The sequence below is a fragment of the Eriocheir sinensis genome, chromosome 61 (assembly GCF_024679095.1).
Source record: "Eriocheir sinensis breed Jianghai 21 chromosome 61, ASM2467909v1, whole genome shotgun sequence".
In the NCBI taxonomy this organism is placed as follows: domain Eukaryota; kingdom Metazoa; phylum Arthropoda; class Malacostraca; order Decapoda; family Varunidae; genus Eriocheir; species Eriocheir sinensis.
The window spans coordinates 2,791,367-2,812,440 of NC_066569.1; the positions used below are offsets into that span (position 1 = coordinate 2,791,367).

The 21,074-nt window shown below is 46.0% G+C and overlaps 1 protein-coding gene and 1 long non-coding RNA gene across 6 annotated transcripts in view; both read right to left on the reverse strand.

The window, feature by feature from the left end:
* The window catches only part of LOC126986119 (tyrosine-protein phosphatase non-receptor type 14-like), a 29,717-nt gene extending 9,302 nt beyond the window's left edge, over positions 1-20,415 (reverse strand). Inside the window, exons 1-17 of one of the 4 annotated variants that reach the window (XM_050841846.1) lie at positions 20,283-20,415; positions 19,375-19,508; positions 17,769-17,952; positions 17,142-17,317; positions 15,485-15,582; positions 15,010-15,080; positions 13,129-13,284; positions 12,515-12,603; positions 11,834-11,969; positions 11,061-11,210; positions 9,264-9,362; positions 8,895-9,038; positions 7,268-7,515; positions 6,390-6,550; positions 5,549-5,690; positions 4,119-4,275; positions 1,999-3,513 (exon numbers count right to left, since the gene is read on the reverse strand). In XM_050841846.1, coding sequence (XP_050697803.1) covers positions 1,999-3,513; positions 4,119-4,275; positions 5,549-5,690; positions 6,390-6,550; positions 7,268-7,515; positions 8,895-9,038; positions 9,264-9,362; positions 11,061-11,210; positions 11,834-11,969; positions 12,515-12,603; positions 13,129-13,284; positions 15,010-15,080; positions 15,485-15,582; positions 17,142-17,317; positions 17,769-17,942 — 3,516 coding nt within the window. In that variant the 5' untranslated portion in view covers positions 17,943-17,952; positions 19,375-19,508; positions 20,283-20,415. Of the gene's footprint in view, positions 1-1,998; positions 3,514-4,118; positions 4,276-5,548; positions 5,691-6,389; positions 6,551-7,267; positions 7,516-8,894; positions 9,039-9,263; positions 9,363-11,060; positions 11,211-11,833; positions 11,970-12,514; positions 12,604-13,128; positions 13,306-15,009; positions 15,081-15,484; positions 15,583-17,141; positions 17,318-17,768; positions 17,953-19,374; positions 19,509-20,132 lie in introns of all 4 variants that reach the window. The other 3 variants (XM_050841843.1, XM_050841845.1, XM_050841844.1) reach the window with 3 other exon arrangements.
* On the reverse strand, positions 9,379-10,431 carry LOC126986122 (uncharacterized). 2 transcript variants are annotated; one of them, XR_007739295.1, is made up of 3 exons: positions 10,240-10,431; positions 9,943-10,041; positions 9,379-9,645 (listed from the first exon to the last, which is right to left on the reverse strand). It is a non-coding gene; the product is annotated as an uncharacterized LOC126986122 (long non-coding RNA). The 2 variants fall into 2 exon arrangements; XR_007739294.1 differs by lacking the exon at positions 9,943-10,041 and adding an exon at positions 9,844-9,942 and having other exon boundaries at positions 10,141-10,431.
* Positions 20,416-21,074: the final 659 nt, after the last annotated feature.

The following is a 21,074-nucleotide window of genomic DNA, read 5'->3' on the forward strand; positions in this document are numbered from 1 at the left end:
AGCCGCCCACCCTCCCCAACTCATCGCCTCAAGACTAGAGAATGTGCTAATCTCTGAGGACGCTGTCAGGAGACATCTGAGGGCGCCAACACCAGGAAGGCGCCAGGCCCAGACAGCGTGAGTCCATACTTACTGGGCGATGCTCGATGGCTCACCACCAGCCCTCGCCCAGATCTTCCGGCGATGCCTGCAGAGCGGGTGTGGCCTGCACAGTGGAAGGAGGCCAGAGTCACACCCGTACACAAGAAAAATCCAGGTCCGAGCCAGGCAATTACAGGCCAATATCACTCCTCCCAATCATCAGCAAGATATTTGAGAGGATCATCGGGAGCAATTGACATCCTTCCTCGAGGAAAACCACCTGCAGTCACCGAAGCAGTTTGGTTTTTCGGAAGGGCCCTCAGACCTCCTCCTTCTCCTCTCAAAGTCCTGGCATGACGCCCTTGATGACGGCCACCCTCTCTCGTGATTGCCCTGGATATAGCTGGCGCTGCGACTGCATTGGCACCGCAGCTGACGACTACGCTACAGCAACTAGGCATCACGGGGACCTGCTGCGCCTGCTCTCAAACTACCTGTTAGGCAGGAGCCTCCGACAGTCAAGTCGACCAGCTTCCCGGTGGAGGTCTCCGCCCTTGGACCTATTCTGTGGAACATATACTTTAACGACCTCCTGCAAACCATCCCGGCAGCAAGCGCCTGCACCCTCTCCAGAACATACAAGAGGAGGAAGCCCAGGACGTGATAGAGTCCGTCAACAGACAGTTGGCAGACATAATGGCCTGGGGAAAGAGGTGGCAAGTCAGGTTTGCCCCTGACAAAACCCAGGCCATGGTAATATCACGGGAGGACGCGAGGCAACTCCACGGCAGACTGAGATTCGAATGACACCATCCCTCTGCAGTCCAGCGTCGACATCCTGGGCGTGGAGGTGGACTCCCAGCCGGTGTTTGACCACACCTGAAAGGGGTGCGCAAAAAGCCTCCCAGAAGGTGAACCTCCTGCGCCGCACATGAAGAACTCTCTGCTGAGGCCTGAACACCTCTATAAGGCACAAGTCCGTCCAGTGATGGAGTATGCACCGCTCACCTGGATGGCCAGCGCCCGCCACCTCAACCTGCTAGACAAGGTGCAGAGGAGGGCTGAACGCCTCATCAACGGCATCCAGCACCACCGACCGAGCCAGTGGGAGACACAGCGACAACAACAACAACAACAACACCCACACGAAGGAAGGGCAAGACCAGCCACGAACCAGCTGAACAGCCTGGAGCACCGGCACAAGTGGGCCTAGTGCCCCACCTGACGGACCTGAGGGCTACCTGGAGGAGGTCTGAGCGCAGCACGAGAACGTGCTGAGCAACGCCTCCTGGAAGTGCCAATGGCCCGCCAGCACCCACCAACGTGCCTTCTCCATCGCAAGGTGGTGTGGTGGAACAACCTCACTGCTGATGTGGATGTGACACAACTGTCCACTCAGCAGATGAAGGTTCCACAGGTGGCTACTCCTACACCCACCGTAAATATGTATATATATAATTGTATAATATATTGTATAATAATTGTATAATATAATCGCAGAAGCTTTTAAATAGCTCCCAACGTCGGGGAACTTTAGCATAGACAAATAATACTGCCATGTACTTATGTACTGAACATGTTTAAATAAAAAAAAAAAGAGTTGCAAGGAATGGAAGGAGAGAAAGAGGAGGAAATATGAGAGAGGGAGAGAGAGGAAGAGACAGACGGGAAGGGAGGAAAAGGAGGAGGAGGAAGAGGAAAAGGAAGAAAATATAGACAAAAGGCCACAGAAAGGAGAGGAGGAGGAAAAGTAAAAAGAGGAAAAAAAAGGAAGAAATAAGGAGAGGAAAGAAGAGGAGGAGGAGGAGGAAGAAGAGGAGAGAGAAAGAGGAGGAAAGGTCATGTGTGAATTAGAGAACACACACACACACACACACACACACACACAACATAAGCAACCCTAGGCCGATCACTTACTCTGGGGTCTTTGGGTCCCTTCGGCGCGGCACCTCTCAGGACATCCGGAGTGGCACCCTTGGCCCCCCCGCCGGCACTCCCCTCAGGCCCCCTACTGCCTGTCGAGCCCCGGTTTCCATCCAGGGGGTCGAGGGAGGCATCGCGGGGTCGCTGTCGGAGGTCGGGGCCAAGCAGGGAGTCCAAAGATGACACTCTGCTCCTAGCCTGCCCCGCCCCCGCCCCTGCCCCAGCATCCTCTGGTCTCTTGCCCCGGTCGTGTGGGGTGTGTGTCTCCCAGGGCAGCGCCGGTTCAGTCTGCCCCGCCATCAGTAGGGGGGAGCCAGCCGGGGCGCCCCACTTCTTCCGGGGCGAGAGTTTGATGCCTGTTGCCTCGGTGGTGGGTGTGGGCTCCTGTGGCTGTTTGGTGGGCGGCTGTGGCTGCCTCATCTGGTGCTGCGAGGACTTCTGGGACCCCTGCTGTTGTTGTTGTTGTTGTTGTTGTTGTTGTTGTTGTTGTTGTTGCTGTTGTTGTTGTTGTCTCTGTTGTTCCTGCATCTGTTGTTGTTGTTGCTGTTGCCGTTGCTGCTGCATTTGTTGTTGTTGTTGTTGTTGTTGTTGTTGTTGTTGTTGTTGTTGTGCCTGTAGCTGCTGCAGGTGTTGTTGTTGTTGTTGTTGTTGTTGTTGTTGTTCCTTGTGCTGCATCTGTAGCTGCTGCTGTAGCTGCTGTTCCTTGTGCTGGTGTAGCTGCATGTGTTGCTGCTGCTGCTGCTGCTGCTGCAGGGACAGGGCATGCATCTGCTGGAGGTGCAGCAGGTGGTGGTGGTTGTGCCTCAGCTCCTGCTGGGCGCTGAACAGGGGGATCTGGCCCATGGTGGCGTTGATGGCCTCGATGGGGCCGTGCTGCGCCGCCGCCGCCTGCTGCTGCTGCTGCTGCTCCCCGAGGTACAGCTGGGTCTCCAGGGCCGGCTGCCGCACCGGCTGGGACACGGCGCGGCCCCGGCCACCCGCCACCTCCTCCGCCAGCTGCCCCAGGATGTGTCCAGGCGGGGCGGGGCCAGACACACCCAGGGTGGGGTTGTCAATCTCTGGGGCAGAGCGAGTGCGTTCCCGGGCGTCCTCCGTCCTCAGCGCGGCGATGTTCTGGTAGATGGGCTCCTGGGGCGCCCCGGCGGCCGCCCCGCCGGAGTACTGCTGTGTGAACTGTGGGGCGTTGTAGTGTGGGGCAGGGTACTGGGTCTGGGGCAGGGGGGCGGGGCCGAGGGACACGCGGCCGTCACTCAGCTGGTAGATGGCGTCCAGCTCGTTGCAGGAGTTGTGGTAGGTGGAGGGGAAGGGGTGCAGGGAGGACAGGAAGGGTGCGTTGCCACCGCCCTCCGTGGTGGTGCGGGACAGCTCATGGCGGAGGCTCTCCACCGCCTCGCTCAGGTCTGCCAGGTTCTCATAGGTGCGGGAGAGGTCTGGGGAGCCGAGGCAGCCCAGCGAGGCCGTCAGGAGGGCACGGCGGCGGGAGGCAAGGTCGGGGCTCTGGCCGCCACCCTGCAGGGACAAGAAGGGGGGAGTCTTGAGGCACAGGAGGGGAAGGAGGGAGAGAGAAGGAGAGACAGCAAAACAAGAGGAATGGAGGAAGAAGAGGAGAAAACATGAAAGAAGGAGAGAGCAAAGACAAGAGAGGAGGAATGAAAGAAGAAGAGGAGGAGGAAACATTAAAGAGGGAGAGAAAGGAGGAAAGACAGAGAGGAATGAAAAGGAGAGAGGTGGAATGGAAGAAGAAGAGGAGGAGGAAACATGAAAGACGGAGAGAATGGAGGAAAGACAGAGAGGAATGAGAAGGAGAGAGGAGGAGGAAACATCAAAGAGGAATGACAGAGAGGAATAAGAAGGAGAGAAGAGGAGGAGGAAACATCAGAGGGAGAGAACGGAGGAAAGACAGAGAGGAATGAGGAGAGAAGAGGAGGAGGAGGAAACATTCAAGACAGAGAGAACGGAGGAAAAAGACAAAGAGGAATGAGGAGGAGGAAACATTCAAGACGGAGAGAACGGAGGAAAAAGACAAAGAGGGATGAGGAGGAGGAGAGAGCTGAGGAAAGAATGCAACAGGAGGAAAGATCCGACTGAGTGTGTGTGTGTGTGTGTGTGCGTACCTGCGTGGCCGAGGCGAGGTCTGGGGTGCTGTTGCTGGAGGGCTTGTGGTAGGGGTAGGGAGGTGGGGGGTTGCTGTACATGTGGGCCACCTCCTCCCCCCCCTCGCGCCCCTCCTCCAGCAGCTCAGCGCGGGACAGTGATGCCAACTCTGGGGTGCTGCGGCGACGGTCGGAAAATAGTGATGAGTAATTGAACGAGAGAGTAATTGATGATAAGGATGATGGATGAAGGAAAAAAAGTGATGATTGATTGGATGGTGATGAAAAAATGATGATATGATGAATAGAAGCATAAGAGTGATGAATGAATGAATGATGAATAAGGAAATGATGATAAAGATGATGAATGAAGGAAAAAAGTGATGATTGAATGGATGAAGAGATGAAAAAATGATGATATGATAAACAGAAGCATAAGAGTGATGAATAAATGAATGATGAGTAAGGAAATGATGATAAAGATGATGAATGAAGGAAAAAAAGTGATGATTGAATGAATGGTGATGAAAAAATGATGATATGATAAACAGAATAAGATAATGATGAATGAAGCAAAAAAAGTGATGATTGAATGGATGAAGAGATGAAAAAATGATGATATGATAAACAGAATGAGAGAATGATGAATGAATGATGAAGGAATGAATGAATGAGTAAATGATGATAAGGATGATGAATGAAGGAAAAAAGTGATGAATGAATGAATGAAGTGATGAAAAAATGATGATATGATAAACAGAATAAGATAATGAATGACTGAATGAATGATGAGTAAGGAAATGATGATAAAGATGATGAATGAAGCAAAAAAAGTGATGATTGAATGAATGAAGAGATGAAAAAATTATATGATATGATAAACAGGAGAATGATGAATTAATGAATGAATGAATGATGAGTAAGGAAATGGTGATGAAAATGATGAATGAAGCAAAAGAAGTGATGAATGAAGGAAGGAATGAACGAAATGATAATGAAAAAAATAAATGATAAACAGAAGCATAAGAATGATGAATGAATGAATGAATGATGATGATATGATGAATAAATGATGAATAATTGATAGGAAAACAAAGGAAGGAAAAAAAAACTATGTAATTATTAACAAACAAATTCTTCCTTACATTTTTTATTTTTTTATCTTTTTATATTATTTATTTTTATTTTTGTATTTTCTTATCTTTAATCTTTATTTTTATTTTATTTATCTTTATTTATTTATTTTTTATTATTATTTTTACAGTATCTTATTTTTTATTCATTTATTTCTATTTTTTTCATGTTTCTCCTTCTCATTCCTCTTAACTATCCATTCTTCTTCAATTCCTCCTTCAATCATCCATATTTTCCTTCATTTTCCTTTCCTTTCCATCATCCGATCATCAATTCCCTTTTCGTTTCCCACCCAACCCGACCTCACTTGACCTCACCTGTAAGTGTTGTGGAGTGGCCCGGGCATCAGTATCCCCGCTGACCTGCTGAGCTGAGGCACGGAGGGGTCGGGGTGCTGGGAGAGGTCAGTGTAGCCTTTGTAATGACTGTAGCTGCCGAGGCCACCAGCTGCGCGTGCCACTGCATTGGGGTGAGAAGGGGCGACTGTGTTATTTTGATGGTGTGTTTCTGAGTGCGTGGAGATGAGGAAAGAGGAGGAGGAGGAGGAAAGGAGACAGAAGAAGAGACAGAAAGAGAAGAGGAATAGAGGAAGAGGAGGAGGAAAGACAGGAGGGAAGGAGAGAGAAGAAGAGACAGAAAGAGAAGAGGAATAGATGAAGAGGAGGAGGAAAGACAGGAGGGAAGGAGAGAGAAGAAGAGACAGAAAGAGAAGAGGAATAGATGAAGAGGAGGAGGAAAGACAGGAGGGAAGGAGAGAGAAGAAGAGACAGAAAGAGAAGAGGAATAGATGAAGAGGAGGAGGAAAGACAGGAGGGAAGGAGAGAGAAGAAGAGACAGGAAAAGAAGAGGAATGGAAGAAAAGGAGGAGGAAACATGAGAGGGAGAGGAGGAAAGACAGAAGGGAAGGAGAGAGAAGAGACAGAAAAAGAAGAGAAGGAGGAAAGACAGGGTGGTGCCACAGCCTCCACCACACCCAGCCACACTTCACCACACAACACCCAGCCACACTACACCACACATCACACCCAGCCACACTTCACCACACAACACCCAGCCACACTACACAACACACCACCCAGCCACACCACAGTTGGAGATATCTACACCCACTCTGACCAACTCCACACCCACACCCACGCACCTCAACCGCCTACCTACCATCATGGGCCGCACTCTCCACCACGTGAGAGTTGGATATCTCCGGCTGTGAGGAGTAGAGCATCGTGGCGCGGATGTTCAGTGGGTTAACGCCGGGTCCGTACTTCTGTACCAGCGCGGTCTCGTAGTCTGGGGCAGGACGGTACTGGGGCAATAGACTCCTGGGGGCGGGACGAAGGGGCAGAGGGAGGTATTTTAATTGCCATCATTATCATTATTATTATTATTATTATTATTATGTCGATCTTTATTTTCCAATGTCTCTCTCGATCTTTCTCTCTCGCCCCAAAGATATAAAAAGGAAATGAGATAGTAAGAATAAAGAATAGAAGGAATAAGAGGAGAAAGAAGGAAAACACAAATAATATAGAAGAGAAATAAAGGAGAGAAATAGAGAAAGACAGACAGATATAATATGAAAGAAGAAAGGATAAGAGGAATAAAGGAAGAAAGAAAGAAATAAATGACATAGAAAGAAGAAAATAATGAAAAATGGAAAAAAAAAGAGGAGGAGGAGGAGGAGGAGGAAGAGGAAGGGAGGAGGAAGAGGAGGGGAGGGGAGGAAGAAGAGAAAGAGGAAGGGGAGGGAGGAAGAAGAGGAAGAGGAGGAGGGGAGGAAGAAGAGGAGGGGCTATTTGAGGAGGAAGAGCACACACATACACACACACACACACACAAAAAAAAAAATAATAATAATAATAATAATAATAAAAATAAATAAATAAAAATAAAAATATATAAATAAATAAAAATATGTTCCTTCCTCTCATTATTTGTTTGTTTATTTATTTATTCATCTTTCATTTTATTTTCTTTCTTTTTCATTCTCTCTAAAAAAATAAAAAATAAAAAAAATAAATAAATAAATAAATCCTCACCTTCGGAAGCTGCCTCGGGTGGACGGCAAGCTCAAGTTCGAGGCGTACATGACGATCTGTTGCGATGCTGCCTCATGCTGCTGGTGCTGGTGCTGCGAGTGCTGAGCCTGGTGCTTCTGCTGCTGCGAGGGGGTGGCCTGCTGCTGTGGGGGCGGCGGTGGGGGCTGCTGCTGCTGCTGCTGTTGTTGTTGTTGTTGCTGTTGCTGTTGTTGTTGTTGAGATACCTGGTTGTGCTGCGTGAGAACAACCTGATGTGTGGAGTTGTGGAAGAGATGTGGATTTTTTTAGTGGAGTGAAAAGTGGATGAATGGCGGAGATGTGGATTTTTTAGTGGAGTGAAAAATAGATGGATGGATTTTTTTTTAGTGGAGTGAAAAGTGGATGAATGGCGGAAGAGATGTAATTTTTTTTTAGTGGAGTGAAAAGTGGATGAATGGCGGAGATGTGGATTTTTTTTTTAGTGGAGTGAAAAGTGGATGAATGGCGGAGATGTGGATTTTTTTTTAGTGGAGTGAAAAGTGGATGAACGGCAGAGATGTGGATTTTTTTTTAGTGGAGTGAAAAGTGGATGAACGGCAGAGATGTGGATTTTTTTTCAGTGGAGTGAAAAATAGATGAATGGCGGAGATGTGGATTTTTTTTTAGTGGAGTGAAAAGTGGATGAATGGCGGAGATGTGGATTTTTTTTAGTGGAGTGAAAAGTGGATGAATGGCGGAGATGTGGATTTTTTTTTAGTGGAGTGAAAAGTGGATGAATGGCGGAGATGTGGATTTTTTTTAGTGGAGTGAAAAGTGGATGAATGGCGGAGATGTGGATTTTTTTTTTAGTGGAGTGAAAAATGGATGAACGGCAGAAATGTGGATTTTTTTTTAGTGGAGTGAAAAATAGATGAATGGCGGAAGAGATGCAGATTTTTTTAGTGGAGTGAAAAGTGGATGAATGGCGGAAGAGATGTGGATTTTTTTGGAGTGAAAAATGGATGAATGACAGAATAGATTTGGATTTTTTTTAGTGGAGTGAAAAATGGATGAATGGCGGAAGAGATGTGGATTTTTTTAGTGGAGTGAAAAATGGATGAATGGCAGAGATATGGATTTTTTTTAGTGGAGTGAAAAATGGATGAATGGCGGAGATGTGGATTTTTTTTAGTGGAGTGAAAAGTGGATGAATGGCGGAGGAGATGCGGATTTTTTTTAGTGGAGTGAAAAGTGGATGAATGGCGGAGGAGATGCGGATTTTTTTTAGTGGAGTGAAAAATGGATGAATGGCAAAGGAGATGTGGATTTTTTAAGTGGAGTGAAAAGTGGATGAATGGCGGAGGAGATGTGGATTTTTTTTAGTGGAGTGAAAAATAGATGGATGGATGGATGGATGGACAGATAAGTGACAGTTGAGGAATAGATAAAAAAAATTAATAAATAAATAAAAAATAAATAAAAATTAGCCACTTGGAAAAAATAATTATTTGACGATAGAAACAAGACAGAGAGAGAGAGAGAGAAAAAAAGAGAGCGAGTGAGAGAGAGCGAGAGAGAAAGAGAGGGAGATAAATGACAGTTGAGGACTAGGAAAAAAAAAAATAAATAAATAAATAAATAAATAAAAAATCACCCTCGCACCCCATACCTGCGTCGTCTGGGGGTGGTGGGATGTGTTCAGGGAGTAGGCGGACTGGGACAGCATGCCATACGTCGGGTGGTCACTCATCATCTGGGACCCCGCTGTCGACTCCACGCCCGGTCCAAGGTGACTTCCGCTGGACTCCGCTGGCTATGGGGTGGGTGGAGAGGTGTGAGTGGAGGGGGGTGTGGAGGATGGTGTGTGTGTGTGTGTTTGTGTTAGAAATGTGGTTGTTTTCTCTCTCTCTCTCTCTCTCTCTCTCTCTCTCTCTCTCTCTCTCTCTCTCTCTCTCTCTCTCTCTCTCTCTTATTTCATTTATATTTCTTTTTCAATTACTTTCATTTTTATTTCTCTCTCTCTTTCTCTCTCGCTGACCTGATGTATGTAGGTCAGGTCAAACTGCGGCAGCGTCGTCGAGTACGGGTCAGCGGAACTTCTCAGGGTCATCTCGCCAAGCCCCCCTCGGCCGTCCAGCTGTGAGAGAGGGGGAAGGGGGTGAGAGGATGCTTAACCCCTTGACTGCGAATTTCTTACAAGCAGACCTCACCAAGCTACAGGAGTGGAGCAATAAGTGGCTGCTATAATTGGGAAGAGATATCCAGCACACCAATACCACATGGGAAACACTCCACTATCCACCACAGAGGCAGAGAAAGACCTGGGAGTGTATGTTACCAGGCTACCAGTGAAGGGATATCCAGCACACCAATACCACATGGGAAACACTCCACTATCCACCACAGAGGCAGAGAAAGACCTGGGAGTGTATGTTACCAGGCTTCCAGTGAAGGGATATCCAGCACACCATTACCACATGGGAAACACTCCACTATCCACCACAGAGGCAGAGAAAGACCTGGGAGTGTATGTTACCAGGCTACCAGTGAAGGGATATCCAGCACACCAATACTACATGGGAAACACTCCACTATCCACCGCAGAGGCAGAGAAAGACCTGGGAGTGTATGTTACCAGGCTACCAGTGAAGGGATATCCAGCACACCAATACAACATGGGAAACACTCCACTATCCACCGCAGAGGCAGAGAAAGACCTGGGAGTGTATGTTACCTGGCTACCAGTGAAGGGATATCCAGCACACCAATACCACATGGGAAACACTCCACTATCCACCACAGAGGCAGAGAAAGACCTGGGAGTGTATGTTACCAGGCTTCCAGTGAAGGGATATCCAGCACACCATTACCACATGGGAAACACTCCACTATCCACCACAGAGGCAGAGAAAGACCTGGGAGTGTATGTTACCAGGCTACCAGTGAAGGGATATCCAGCACACCAATACTACATGGGAAACACTCCACTATCCACCGCAGAGGCAGAGAAAGACCTGGGAGTGTATGTTACCAGGCTACCAGTGAAGGGATATCCAGCACACCAATACCACATGGGAAACACTCCACTATCCACCACAGAGGCAGAGAAAGACTTGGGAGTGTATGTTACCAGGCTACCAGTGAAGGGATATCCAGCACACCATTACCACATGGGAAACACTCCACTATCCACCACAGAGGCAGAGAAAGACCTGGGAGTGTATGTTACTAGGCTACCAGTGAAGGGATATCCAGCACACCAATACCACATGGGAAACACTCCACTATTCACCACAGAGGCAGAGAAAGACCTGGAAGTGTATGTTACCAGGCTACCAGTGAAGGGATATCCAGCACACCATTACCACATGGGAAACACTCCACTATCCACCACAGAGGCAGAGAAAGACCTGGGAGTGTATGTTACTAGGCTACCAGTGAAGGGATATCCAGCACACCAATACCACATGGGCAACACTCCACTATTCACCACAGAGGCAGAGAAAGACCTGGAAGTGTATGTTACCAGGCTACCAGTGAAGGGATATCCAGCACACCAATACCACATGGGAAACACTCCACTATTCACCACAGAGGCAGAGAAAGACCTGGGAGTGTATGTTACCAGGCTACCAATGAAGGGATATCCAGCATACCAATACCACATGGGAAACACTCCACTATCCACCACAGAGGCAGAGACAGACCTGGGAGTGTATGTTACCAAGCTACCAGTGAAGGCAAAATTCGTGAAATCCTCAACCCTGTCACTTCAACCCCTCCCCTGTCACCTCAAACCCTCCCATGCCACCTCAAACCCTCCCCTGCATCTCACCATTTCGTGCGAGGCGGTGAGGTGGTGCAGCTGCGTGGAGTTAGCGGTGGTGGACATGACGGAACTCTGGAGGTCGGGAATGGCCAAGCTGCGAGTCTCCGTCCCCGTACCGCCCTCAAGCACCTCCTGGTTACGCTTGTAGAAGGTGTGCTGCGTCGAAGGGAGAAGAAGGAGGAGGATTATTTGAGAGAAGGAAGAGGAGGGGAAGGGAGGAAGAAGAAGAGGGGTTATTAGAGAGAAAGAAGAAGAGGAGGAGGAAAAGAAAGATGAGGAGGAGGAAGAAGAGGGGAAGGGAGGAAGGAAAGGAAGAAGAAGAAGGGGATTATTTGAGAGAAGGAGGAGGAGGAAGAGGAGGAAGAATAGGAAGAGAAGGGGAAGGAAGGAAAAAGAGGAGGGTGTTATTTGAGGAAGAGGAGGAAGAAGAGGAAGAAGAAGCGGGGAGGAAGAGGAGGAGGGCTTATTTGAAAGGAGGAAGAGGAGGAGGAGGAGGAGGAGGAAGAATAGGAAGAGGAGGGGAAGGAAGGAAAAAGAGGAGTGTTATTTGAGGAAGAGGAGAAAGAAGAGGAAAAAGAAGAGGGGAGAGGAAGGGAGGAAGAAGAGGAGGGGGCTATTTTCAGAAGAGGAGGAGGAGGAAGAACACACACACACACACACACACACACACACAAAAGAAAAAAAAAAAGAAAAAAACTTAAAAATAGAAGAAAAAAAAAAAAATAAATAAATAAAAAAAATTCACACACACACACACACACACAGACGCACACACTCACCTGCTTGACGCACATCTTCCACACGTATTTGGCGGCGTCGGGCTCATCAAAGGTGAAATGAACCGTCTCATCCGTCCGTTGGCACTCAATTCCGAAGTTCCGTTTATTGTTGACGAGGTTGGTGATATCGTTCCACCTGTGCTTGGCGGAAGAGGAGGTGGAGGAGGAGGTGAGTGGAGGAGGAGGAGGATAATATAGGAAGAACAGATGATATATACATAAAAAGAAAGGGAGAGGAAAGGAGAGGAATATGATTAGAAGAAGAAGAAGAAGAAGAAGGAGGAGGAGATAAGAAGAGAAGGAAGAAGTAGGAAGAAGGAGGGTAAGAGAGGAAGGGAGAAGATATAAAGGAGGAGGAGGAAGAGAAAAGATGAAGAAGAAGAAGAAGAAAGCCAAAAGAGGAGGAGGAGGAGGAGGAGAAGGAAAGAAAGAGAAAAGGAGAAGAAGGAAAAGAAGAGGAGGGGGAGGAAGAAGAGGAAGAAGAAGACAAGAGAGGAAGAAGAGTGGAAGAGGAGGAAGAAGAAGGGGGATTATTTGCAGAGAGGAAGAAGAGGAGGAAGAATCAGAGAAAAATAGGAAGAAAGCAAAAAGAGGAGGAAGAAGGAGAAGAAGAAGGAAGAAGAGGAGGAGGAGGAGGAGGAGGAGGAGGAGGAGGAGGAGGAGGAAGAGGACCAGACTGACCTGTAGAAGACGTGGGTGTGTCCTGCCGCGGGTCGGACGTCAATACCCATCAGCGACGTACCCAAATAGACCTCGCTGCCCCTCTCATCCTGTTGCAGGGAGGACGAAAGAACGGAGCAATAAATAAGGGAATAAGCGCATGGAGAATAAAGAAAGGAGGAAGAGGGGGATAAAGGAGTGGATAGAAGGGATGTAAATAAGGGAGATAGGGAGGAATGAGGGAATAAGTGGAGAGGGAGATAAAGGAAGGAGAGGGATAAGGGAGAATGAAGGAGTGGATAGGAATAAGTAAATAAATGATAAAGATGGGATAAACACACACACACACACACACACACACACACACACACACATACACACACACAGTCCCTCTCTCTCTCTCTCTCTCTCTCTCTCTCTCTCTCTCTCTCTCTCTCTCCCAAAACACACACACACATACGTACATACCCATCTGTCTGTCTTTCTCTCTAAATACGTACACAACCTATCTGTCTATCTATCTCTCCCTCTCTGTCACACACACCCACACACACACACACACACGTACATACATACATACCCTATCTCTCTCTCTCACTCAACACCCACACACACCCACACACACACGTACATACCCTGGCCATGAAAGTCTCCTGTCCGTAACCGTCGAGTCTCTGGGCCTCCAAGATGTAGTAGGTCTCGGCAAGAGCCTGCGCCAACCCCTGTAGCGAGGAGTACTGCCACACGACGGCCTCCAGAAGCGCCCCGACCTCTCCCTCATTCCCGATCTGCTGCTTGGACGGAGAGAGATGCTGGACGTCACGTTGGTGGGTGAACGCCGGGTGTACGGATGAGCACAAGCATATCAAACCTAAACCTCTGAACTCTCTATTTCCTTCACAACCACCAAAACAATAACCACTACCCTGTTACACCACCATCACCACTACCAGAAAAGAGCGTTGGTGGGTGAGCGACGGGTGAGCGGATGAGCACTACCATATATAACCTAAACCTCTCTATTTCCTTCACAATCACCACTACCATCACAACCACCATAACAATAACCACTACTCTGTTACACCACCATCACCACTACCAGAAAAGAGCGTTGGTGGGTGAACGACGGGTGAGCGGATGAGCACTACCATATTAAACCTAAACCTCTCTATTTCCTTCACAATCACCACTACCATCACAACCACCATAACAATAACCACTACCCTGTTACACCACCATCACCACTACCAGAAAAGAGCGTTGGTGGGTGAACGACGGGTGAGCGGGTGAGCACTACCATATATAACCTAAACCTCTCTATTTCCTTCACAATCACCACTACCATCACAACCACCATAACAATAACCACTGCCCTGTTACACCACCATCACCACCATCATTTGCAGTACTACCAAAAAACAGCATTGGTGGGTGATTGCCGGGTGAGCGGGTGAGAGTGGGGTAGGACGAGGGATGGATGAAGGGGAGAGAGAGGAATGGGATAGCTATGGAAAAAGGAGAGTATGAGAAAGTGGGAATAAGTAAGAATATGGAAAGAAAGGAGAGGAAAAGAAGAGGAAGATGAATGGATAAAGGAAGGAAGAAGGGAACGAAGGAGAAAATGAAAGGAAGATAAAGATGGAATTAAGGAAAATGAGATAAAAGAACAGGAATATGAACAACTGGATAGCTGAGGAACATACAAAAGAAGGAGAGAGAGAGAGAGAGAGAGAGAGAGAGAGAGAGAGAGAGAGAGAGAGAGAGAGAGAGAATGAAAAGCTATAGAGGTATACCGAACAATTTTTAAAAGACAAAATGACGATAATAGTCTCGGCTTATCTTGCGACGTAAAGATAATCCGTGGTTTGGTTAGTTTACGTATCAAGAATTTAGGAGGTAATTACGTATATTGCGATGTAAAAAGATAATCCGTGGTTTGGTTAGTTTACATATCAAGAATTTAGGAGGTAATTACGTATATTGCGATGTAAAAAGATAATCCGTGGTTTGGTTAGTTAACGTAATAAGAATGTTTTTTGGTAATTACGTATCTGAGATGGTTTACGAAGGGAAAGAAAGAGAGGAGATAGAAGGACGGAACGAAAGAAAGGGAGATGAGGAGAAGGATAATGACATAAGGAAAGAAGAATGAGGAGAGAAAAAGATAGGATGGAATGAAAGAAAGGGAGACGAAGACAAGGATAATGACATAAGGAAAGAAGAATGAGGAGAGAAAAAGATAGGATGGAATGAAAGAAAGGGAGACGAAGACAAGGATAATGACGTAAGGAAGGAAGAACGACCCATACGTAAAATAAACAATAGAGAACGAAATGACTGGATGGGAAAGTGATACGTACCTACGACAATGACGCGACTATGGTACAGAACGACACTAACTTACGTATATACTTTCGACTTTACAACTCACCAGAACGACACTTAACTTACGTACTTACGACTTTGCGACTTACCAGAACGACACTTAACTACATACTGACGACTTCAGGACTTACTTTCGGGAACAGTTTGAAGTCCTTGAGGTACTCCGCTGTGTGTCGATCGGGCTGGTGGTCGCCGAACTCCGCTGCCGAGGGGAGAGGAAGAGCGTAATGATAAGGAGGTGAATACGTAATAAGGAGAGAAATGAAAGAGGTGAGACGCAGGAAATAAGGAAGGAAAGGAAAAGAAGGTAGAGAAGGAAGAAGAGGAGGAGGAGGAGCTAAGAAGAGAAGGAAGAAGTTAAAAGAAAGAGGGTATGAAAGGTAGAAGATAAAGAGGAGGAGGAAGAGAAAGGAGAAGAATGAGATGATTGAGTGTGGAAAATAAAGAAATGAAAAAAAGGAAAAACAAAGAATATGAGAAAGAGAAAAAGAAAGAAAATGGAAAGAAAAAAAAGAATGGAAGGAAAACAAAACAAGAAAGAAAATGAACTAGCACAACCTGCCCCAGCCTACCCTACCCTACCCCCCAGCCTGTACGTATACTCACCCTGCAGGCTGTACGAAGCGAGTAGGACGGCCTGCTCATGGTTGCAGCGTAGTTTGCCCTCCAGAACATCCTGCTTGACCTGTAAGAAGTAGTGCGACCTGTGGAGGGAAAGGTCAAAGGGTTACTAAAGGTGTCTCTAGTCTCAGTTTGTCTCGACACGTAAAAAAGATATCGTACGGTTTAGTAACTTTGGTTGATATACGTAATGAGATTTATTTTTTGTAATTACGTAAACCTAAAGTAAAGGAAGCGAAGAATTACGAAAGGTGTCATTTAGTTTCAATTTGTCTCGATACGTAAAAAAGATATTGTATGGTTTAGTAACTTTGGTTGGTTTACGTAATGAGATTTTGGGGGGGTAATTACATAAACCTAAAGTAAAGGAAGGGAAGAATTACGAAAGGTGTCATTAGTTTCAATTTGTCTCGATACGTAAAAAAGATAGTGTACGGTTTAGTAACTTTGGTTGGTATACGTAAGGAGATTTTTTCTTTTGTAATTACGTAAACCTAAAGTAAAGTAAGCAAAGAATTACGAAAGGTGTCATTAGTTTCAATTTGTCTCAATACGTAAAAAAAATATTGTATGGTTTAGCAATTTTGGTTCGTATACGTAGTTAGATTTTTGGAGGTAATTACGTAAACCTAATGTAAGTCTATATGAACTGTCGAAGGCTTATCTTGAGACGTAAGAAGATACTGTATAGTTCAGTTAGTATACGAAACAAGATTTTCTAATTACGTAAACCTAATGTAAGTCTATATGAACTGTCGAAGGCTTATCTTGAGACGTAAGAAGATACTGCATGGTTCAGTTAGTATACATAACAAGATTTCTTTTAATTACGTAAAGCTAATGTAAGTCTATGTATACAGTCGAAGGCTTACAAGGGGTGTTCTTAGTCTCGGTTTGTCTTGATACATAAAAAGATATCGTATGGTTTAGTAACTTTGGTTGGTATATGTACATAAGATTTTTTTTTTAATTACGTAAACATAATGTAAGTCTATATAAACTGTTGAAGGTTTGTGAAGGGTGATTTTAGTCTCGGTTTGTCTTGATGCATAAAAAGATATCACATGGTTTAGTAGCTTTGGTTGGCATACGTAACATTTTTTTAATTACGTAAACCTAATGTAAGTCTATATAAACTGTTGAAGGTTTCCGAAGGGTGATTTTAGTCTCGGTTTGTCTTGATGCATAAAAAGATACCGTATGGCTTAGTAACTTTGGTTGGCATACGTAACATTTTTTTAATTACGTAAACATAACGTAAGTCTATATAAACTGTTGAAGGGGGTAGGGAGGTAGACGTAAAAGAATGGATGAAATGGAGTAGTTGAGGATAGGGAGAGAAAAATGTGGAGAAAGGAAATTACGTAGAGTGAATGGCATTGTTCTGGTCTTGGTTTGTCTTGATACATAAAAAGATACCGTATGGCTTAGTAACTTTGGTTGGTATATGTATTGAAGATTGCATTTTTGTCATTACGTAAACCAAGTATAAGTCTAGATAAACGGTCAAAACAACGCCATTCAAGCTATGTAATTTCTTTTCTCAACATTTTTTCTCTTTCTCTATCCTCAAATTCCTCTCCCTTTCGCTCCTTTTTTTACGTATCTACCTCCCTTCTATCCCCCGATTGTCGTAACTCACCTCGTCACGTCGTCTTGGAGCAGGGAGACGTCATGTATGTAGTAGAGGACGGCAAGGGCGAGGGCGGGCGATTGGGCGTACTTGTCAAGCTGCTTCTTGAGGGGGCGGTCCAGCTCCACCCAGCGAACTTTTGGATACGGCTTTTTGCTCATGTAACGAAGCCCCAGGAACTCCGGCTGTGGGATAGATAGATAGATAATATAAATAAATAGATGGATAGATGGGTGTGTTATAGAATGGATGAGCAGAAGAAGGAAGGGAGGGAGGAAGGGAGGATGAAAGTAAAGGAGTAAGAGAGAGAGAGAGAGAGAGAGAGAGAGAGAGAGAGAGAGAGAGAGAGAGAGAGAGGGAGGTTGTGTGTGTACGTGTGTGTGTGTTTCTCCTCCTTTTTCCTACTCTCTCCTTTCTCTCTTTCCTTCATTTTCCCTTCCTTACTCTCTCTCTCTCTCTCTCTCTCTCTCTCTCTCTCTCTCTCTCTCTCTCTCTCTCACACACACACACACACACACTCTCTCTTTATCTCTCCATCTGTTACCCTTCCTTCCTTTCTTCCTCCATTTTATCTTCTATGCCTCTCTCTCCCTCTCCCATCCCTCCTCCTCCTCCTCCTCTCCCTCTCTCTCTTACCTGGTGTAGAGAGAGACGCTGGCAGACATTGTGGAGGCAGTCTTGTCCCGTCGAGTCCGCCGAGAGAGTGCATTCCAGCGTCGTCTTGTCCAGCAACTCCACACTGATGACGAGGACGTTACGCGACAGGACATTGTACTGCCGCGTCTTCTTCAGTCGTAGCTTGAATGGCATCGTACTGGACCTGGCGTAAGGGGGTAGGGAGGTAGACGTAAAAGACGGTATGGGAAGGATGATGATTTGAGGATAGGAAGAGAAATTACATAGAGTGAATGGCATTGTTTTGAACCTGGCGTAAAGGGGAGGAGGGACATAAAAGAAGGGATGGAAAGGAGGAGGATTTGAGGATAGGGAGAGAAAAATGTGGAGGCGAGAAATTACGTAGAGTGAATGGCATTGTTTTGGACCTGGCGTAAGGGGAGGAGGGATGTAAAAGAATGGATGAAAAGGAGGAGTTGAGGATAGGGAGAGAAAAAGGAAATTACGTAGAGTGAATGGCATTGTTCTGGACCTGGCGTAAGGGGGTAGGAAGGTAGATGTAAAAGAAGGAACGGAAAGGAGGATGATTTGAGGATAGGGAGAGAAAAATGTGGGGAAAAGAAATTACGTAGATTGAATGGCATTGTTTTGAACCTGGCGTTAGGGAGGAGGAAGGTACGTAAGGATGTAACGAAGGAGAGAGTGTCATATTGGACCTGGCATAAGGGAGGAAGGTAAGTATAGATGTAAAATCATGTGTTTGAGGCTACTCTAAACTTAATCTAACCTAACCTAACAAAACCCCAAACAGTTACAATACGTCTTGACTCAGAAAATTCATACATGCTTCCTTACTAATGAGACTTTCTATACAACAAAGTGAGGTCATTCTTTGTTGATTTATACCATAAGGTGCTGGCTATCATGTGTTTGAAGATACCCTAAACTTAACCTATCATAACCTGACAAAACCACAAGCAGTTACTCTAGGCCTTGACTCAGAAAATTCATACATGCTTCCTTACTAATGAGACTTTCTATACGACAAAGTGAGGTCATTCTTTGTTGATTTATACCATGAGGTGCTGGCTATCATGTGTTTGAAGATACCCTAAACTTAACCTAACATAACCCAACAAAACCCCAAACAGTTACTATAGGCCTTGACTCAGAAAATTCATACATGCTTCCTTACTAATGAGACTTTCTATACAACAAAGTGAGGTCATTCTTTGTTGATTTATACCATGAGGTGCTGGCTATCATGTGTTTGAAAATACTCTAAACTTAATCTAACTTAACCTGACAAAACCCTAAACAGTCACTATACGTCTTGACTCAAAAAATTAAAATATACTTCCTTACTAATGAGACATCCTATACAACAAAGTGAGGCCATTCTTTGTTGATTTATACCATAAGGAGCTGGCTATCATGACCTAACAAAACCCCAAACAGTTACAATACGTCTAGCCTCAGAAAATTCATACATGCTTCCTTACTAACGAGACTTTCTATACGACAAGGTGAGGTTTTTTTTTCTACACTCTTTTTGTTGCCCTTGAGCCGTCTCCTTTGCTGTAAAAATAAATAAATAAATAACTAAATACTCTCGCCTCGATCGTACCTCTATCAGGAGACACTGGCGGAAGACGGAGACATGTTCGGAACACAGCACGACATGACGATCGCAGCCGCCACGCTCACCGCCGAAGCCGCCAAGCCCGGTCCATCGCTGACGAAGTGGTTGAGTATCTTTGGCTGCATGGCGGAAGATGGCGGAAAATAATTAGGTTTGGGGTTGATTATGAAAATTGGTTGTTAGGTTGCGTTTGAAGGAATAAGAAATGGTTGAGATGAGGTGGAGTTGAAGGAGGTAGAGAGAAGGGGAGGGACTTATTATCATCACCATTTCAACACCATTTATCACCACTAACCACCACCACCATTAACACTTCAACACCAGTCACCACCACCACCTCCTTCATCACCACCACCACTACTAAAACTACCACCACCACCACTCATCACCACCACCACCACCACTTCCCCTTTCCTCATCACCACTCACCACCACCACTCACCACCACCACTCATCACCATTTCCCCTTTCCTCATCACCACTCACCACCACCACCACACGTAAACCCTCATCACCACCACTTAGACACCACTCATCACCATTTCCTCTTGCCTCATCACCACTCAACACCACCACACATACCCCCTCATCACCATTCAACACCACCACCACCACCACACGTATACCCTCATCACCACTCACCACCACCACTCATCACCATTTCCTCATCATCACTCAACACCACCACCACCACCACATATACCCCCTCATCACCACTTTAACGCCACTTCATCACCACTCACCACCACCAACACCCACGCCAGGTGAGGGACAGGTGATGATTAAGGGAGAGGCAGGTGGAAATACCTCTCCCTTCCTTCCTTTCTCTCCCTTCCTCCCTCCCTCGTGTACACCAATTTTCCGAGCTCTCACACGTACACACACACACGTACATGGATTCTGTGTACGTATTTATCTCCCTGTGTGCGTTTTCAAGGGAGGAAACGGTCTACACACTCCCTCCCCTCCGGCTGTCTCCCTCCCTCTCTCTCTCTCTCTCTCTCCCTCCTCTCTCTCCCCCTCCCTCTCCCTTGGTTCTTCTTCCTCCCATTCAGTACAGTCTCTATCTCAAGGACGGTTTCTCTCTCTCTCTCTCTCTCTCTCTCTCTCTCTCTCTGACTCACTTCCTCCTTTGTCAATTCATTCATTCCTTTGCCTACATCATGAATACCTCTCTCTCTCTCTCTCTCTCTCTCTCTCTCTCTCTCTCTCTCTCTCTCTCTTTCTCTCTCTCTATAATTCCTTTCTTTTTCTATCCTTCCCTCTCCCTCTTTATCTTTCCTTCTTTATTTCCCTCCTTTCTTTAATTCTTCTTCATCCTCTTTATCTATCTCTATCCTTTCCTCTCCTTCCTTCTTTGTTTCCCTCCTCTCTTCCTCCATCTCTATCTCTACCCTTTCTTCTCCTTCATTCTTTGTTTCCCTCCATTCTATCTATCTCTATCCTTTCCTCTCCTTCCTTCATTTTTTCCCTCCTCTCTTCTTCCATCTCTATCTCTATCCTTTCTTCTCCTTCCTTCTTTTTTTCCTCCATTCTATCTATCTCTATCCTTTCCTCTCCTTCCTTCTTTGTTTCCCTCCTCTCTTCTTCCATCTCTATCTCTATCCTTTCTTCTCCTTCATTCATTCTTTGTTTCCCTCCATTCTATCTATCTCTATCCTTTCCTCTCCTTCCTTCTTTTTTTC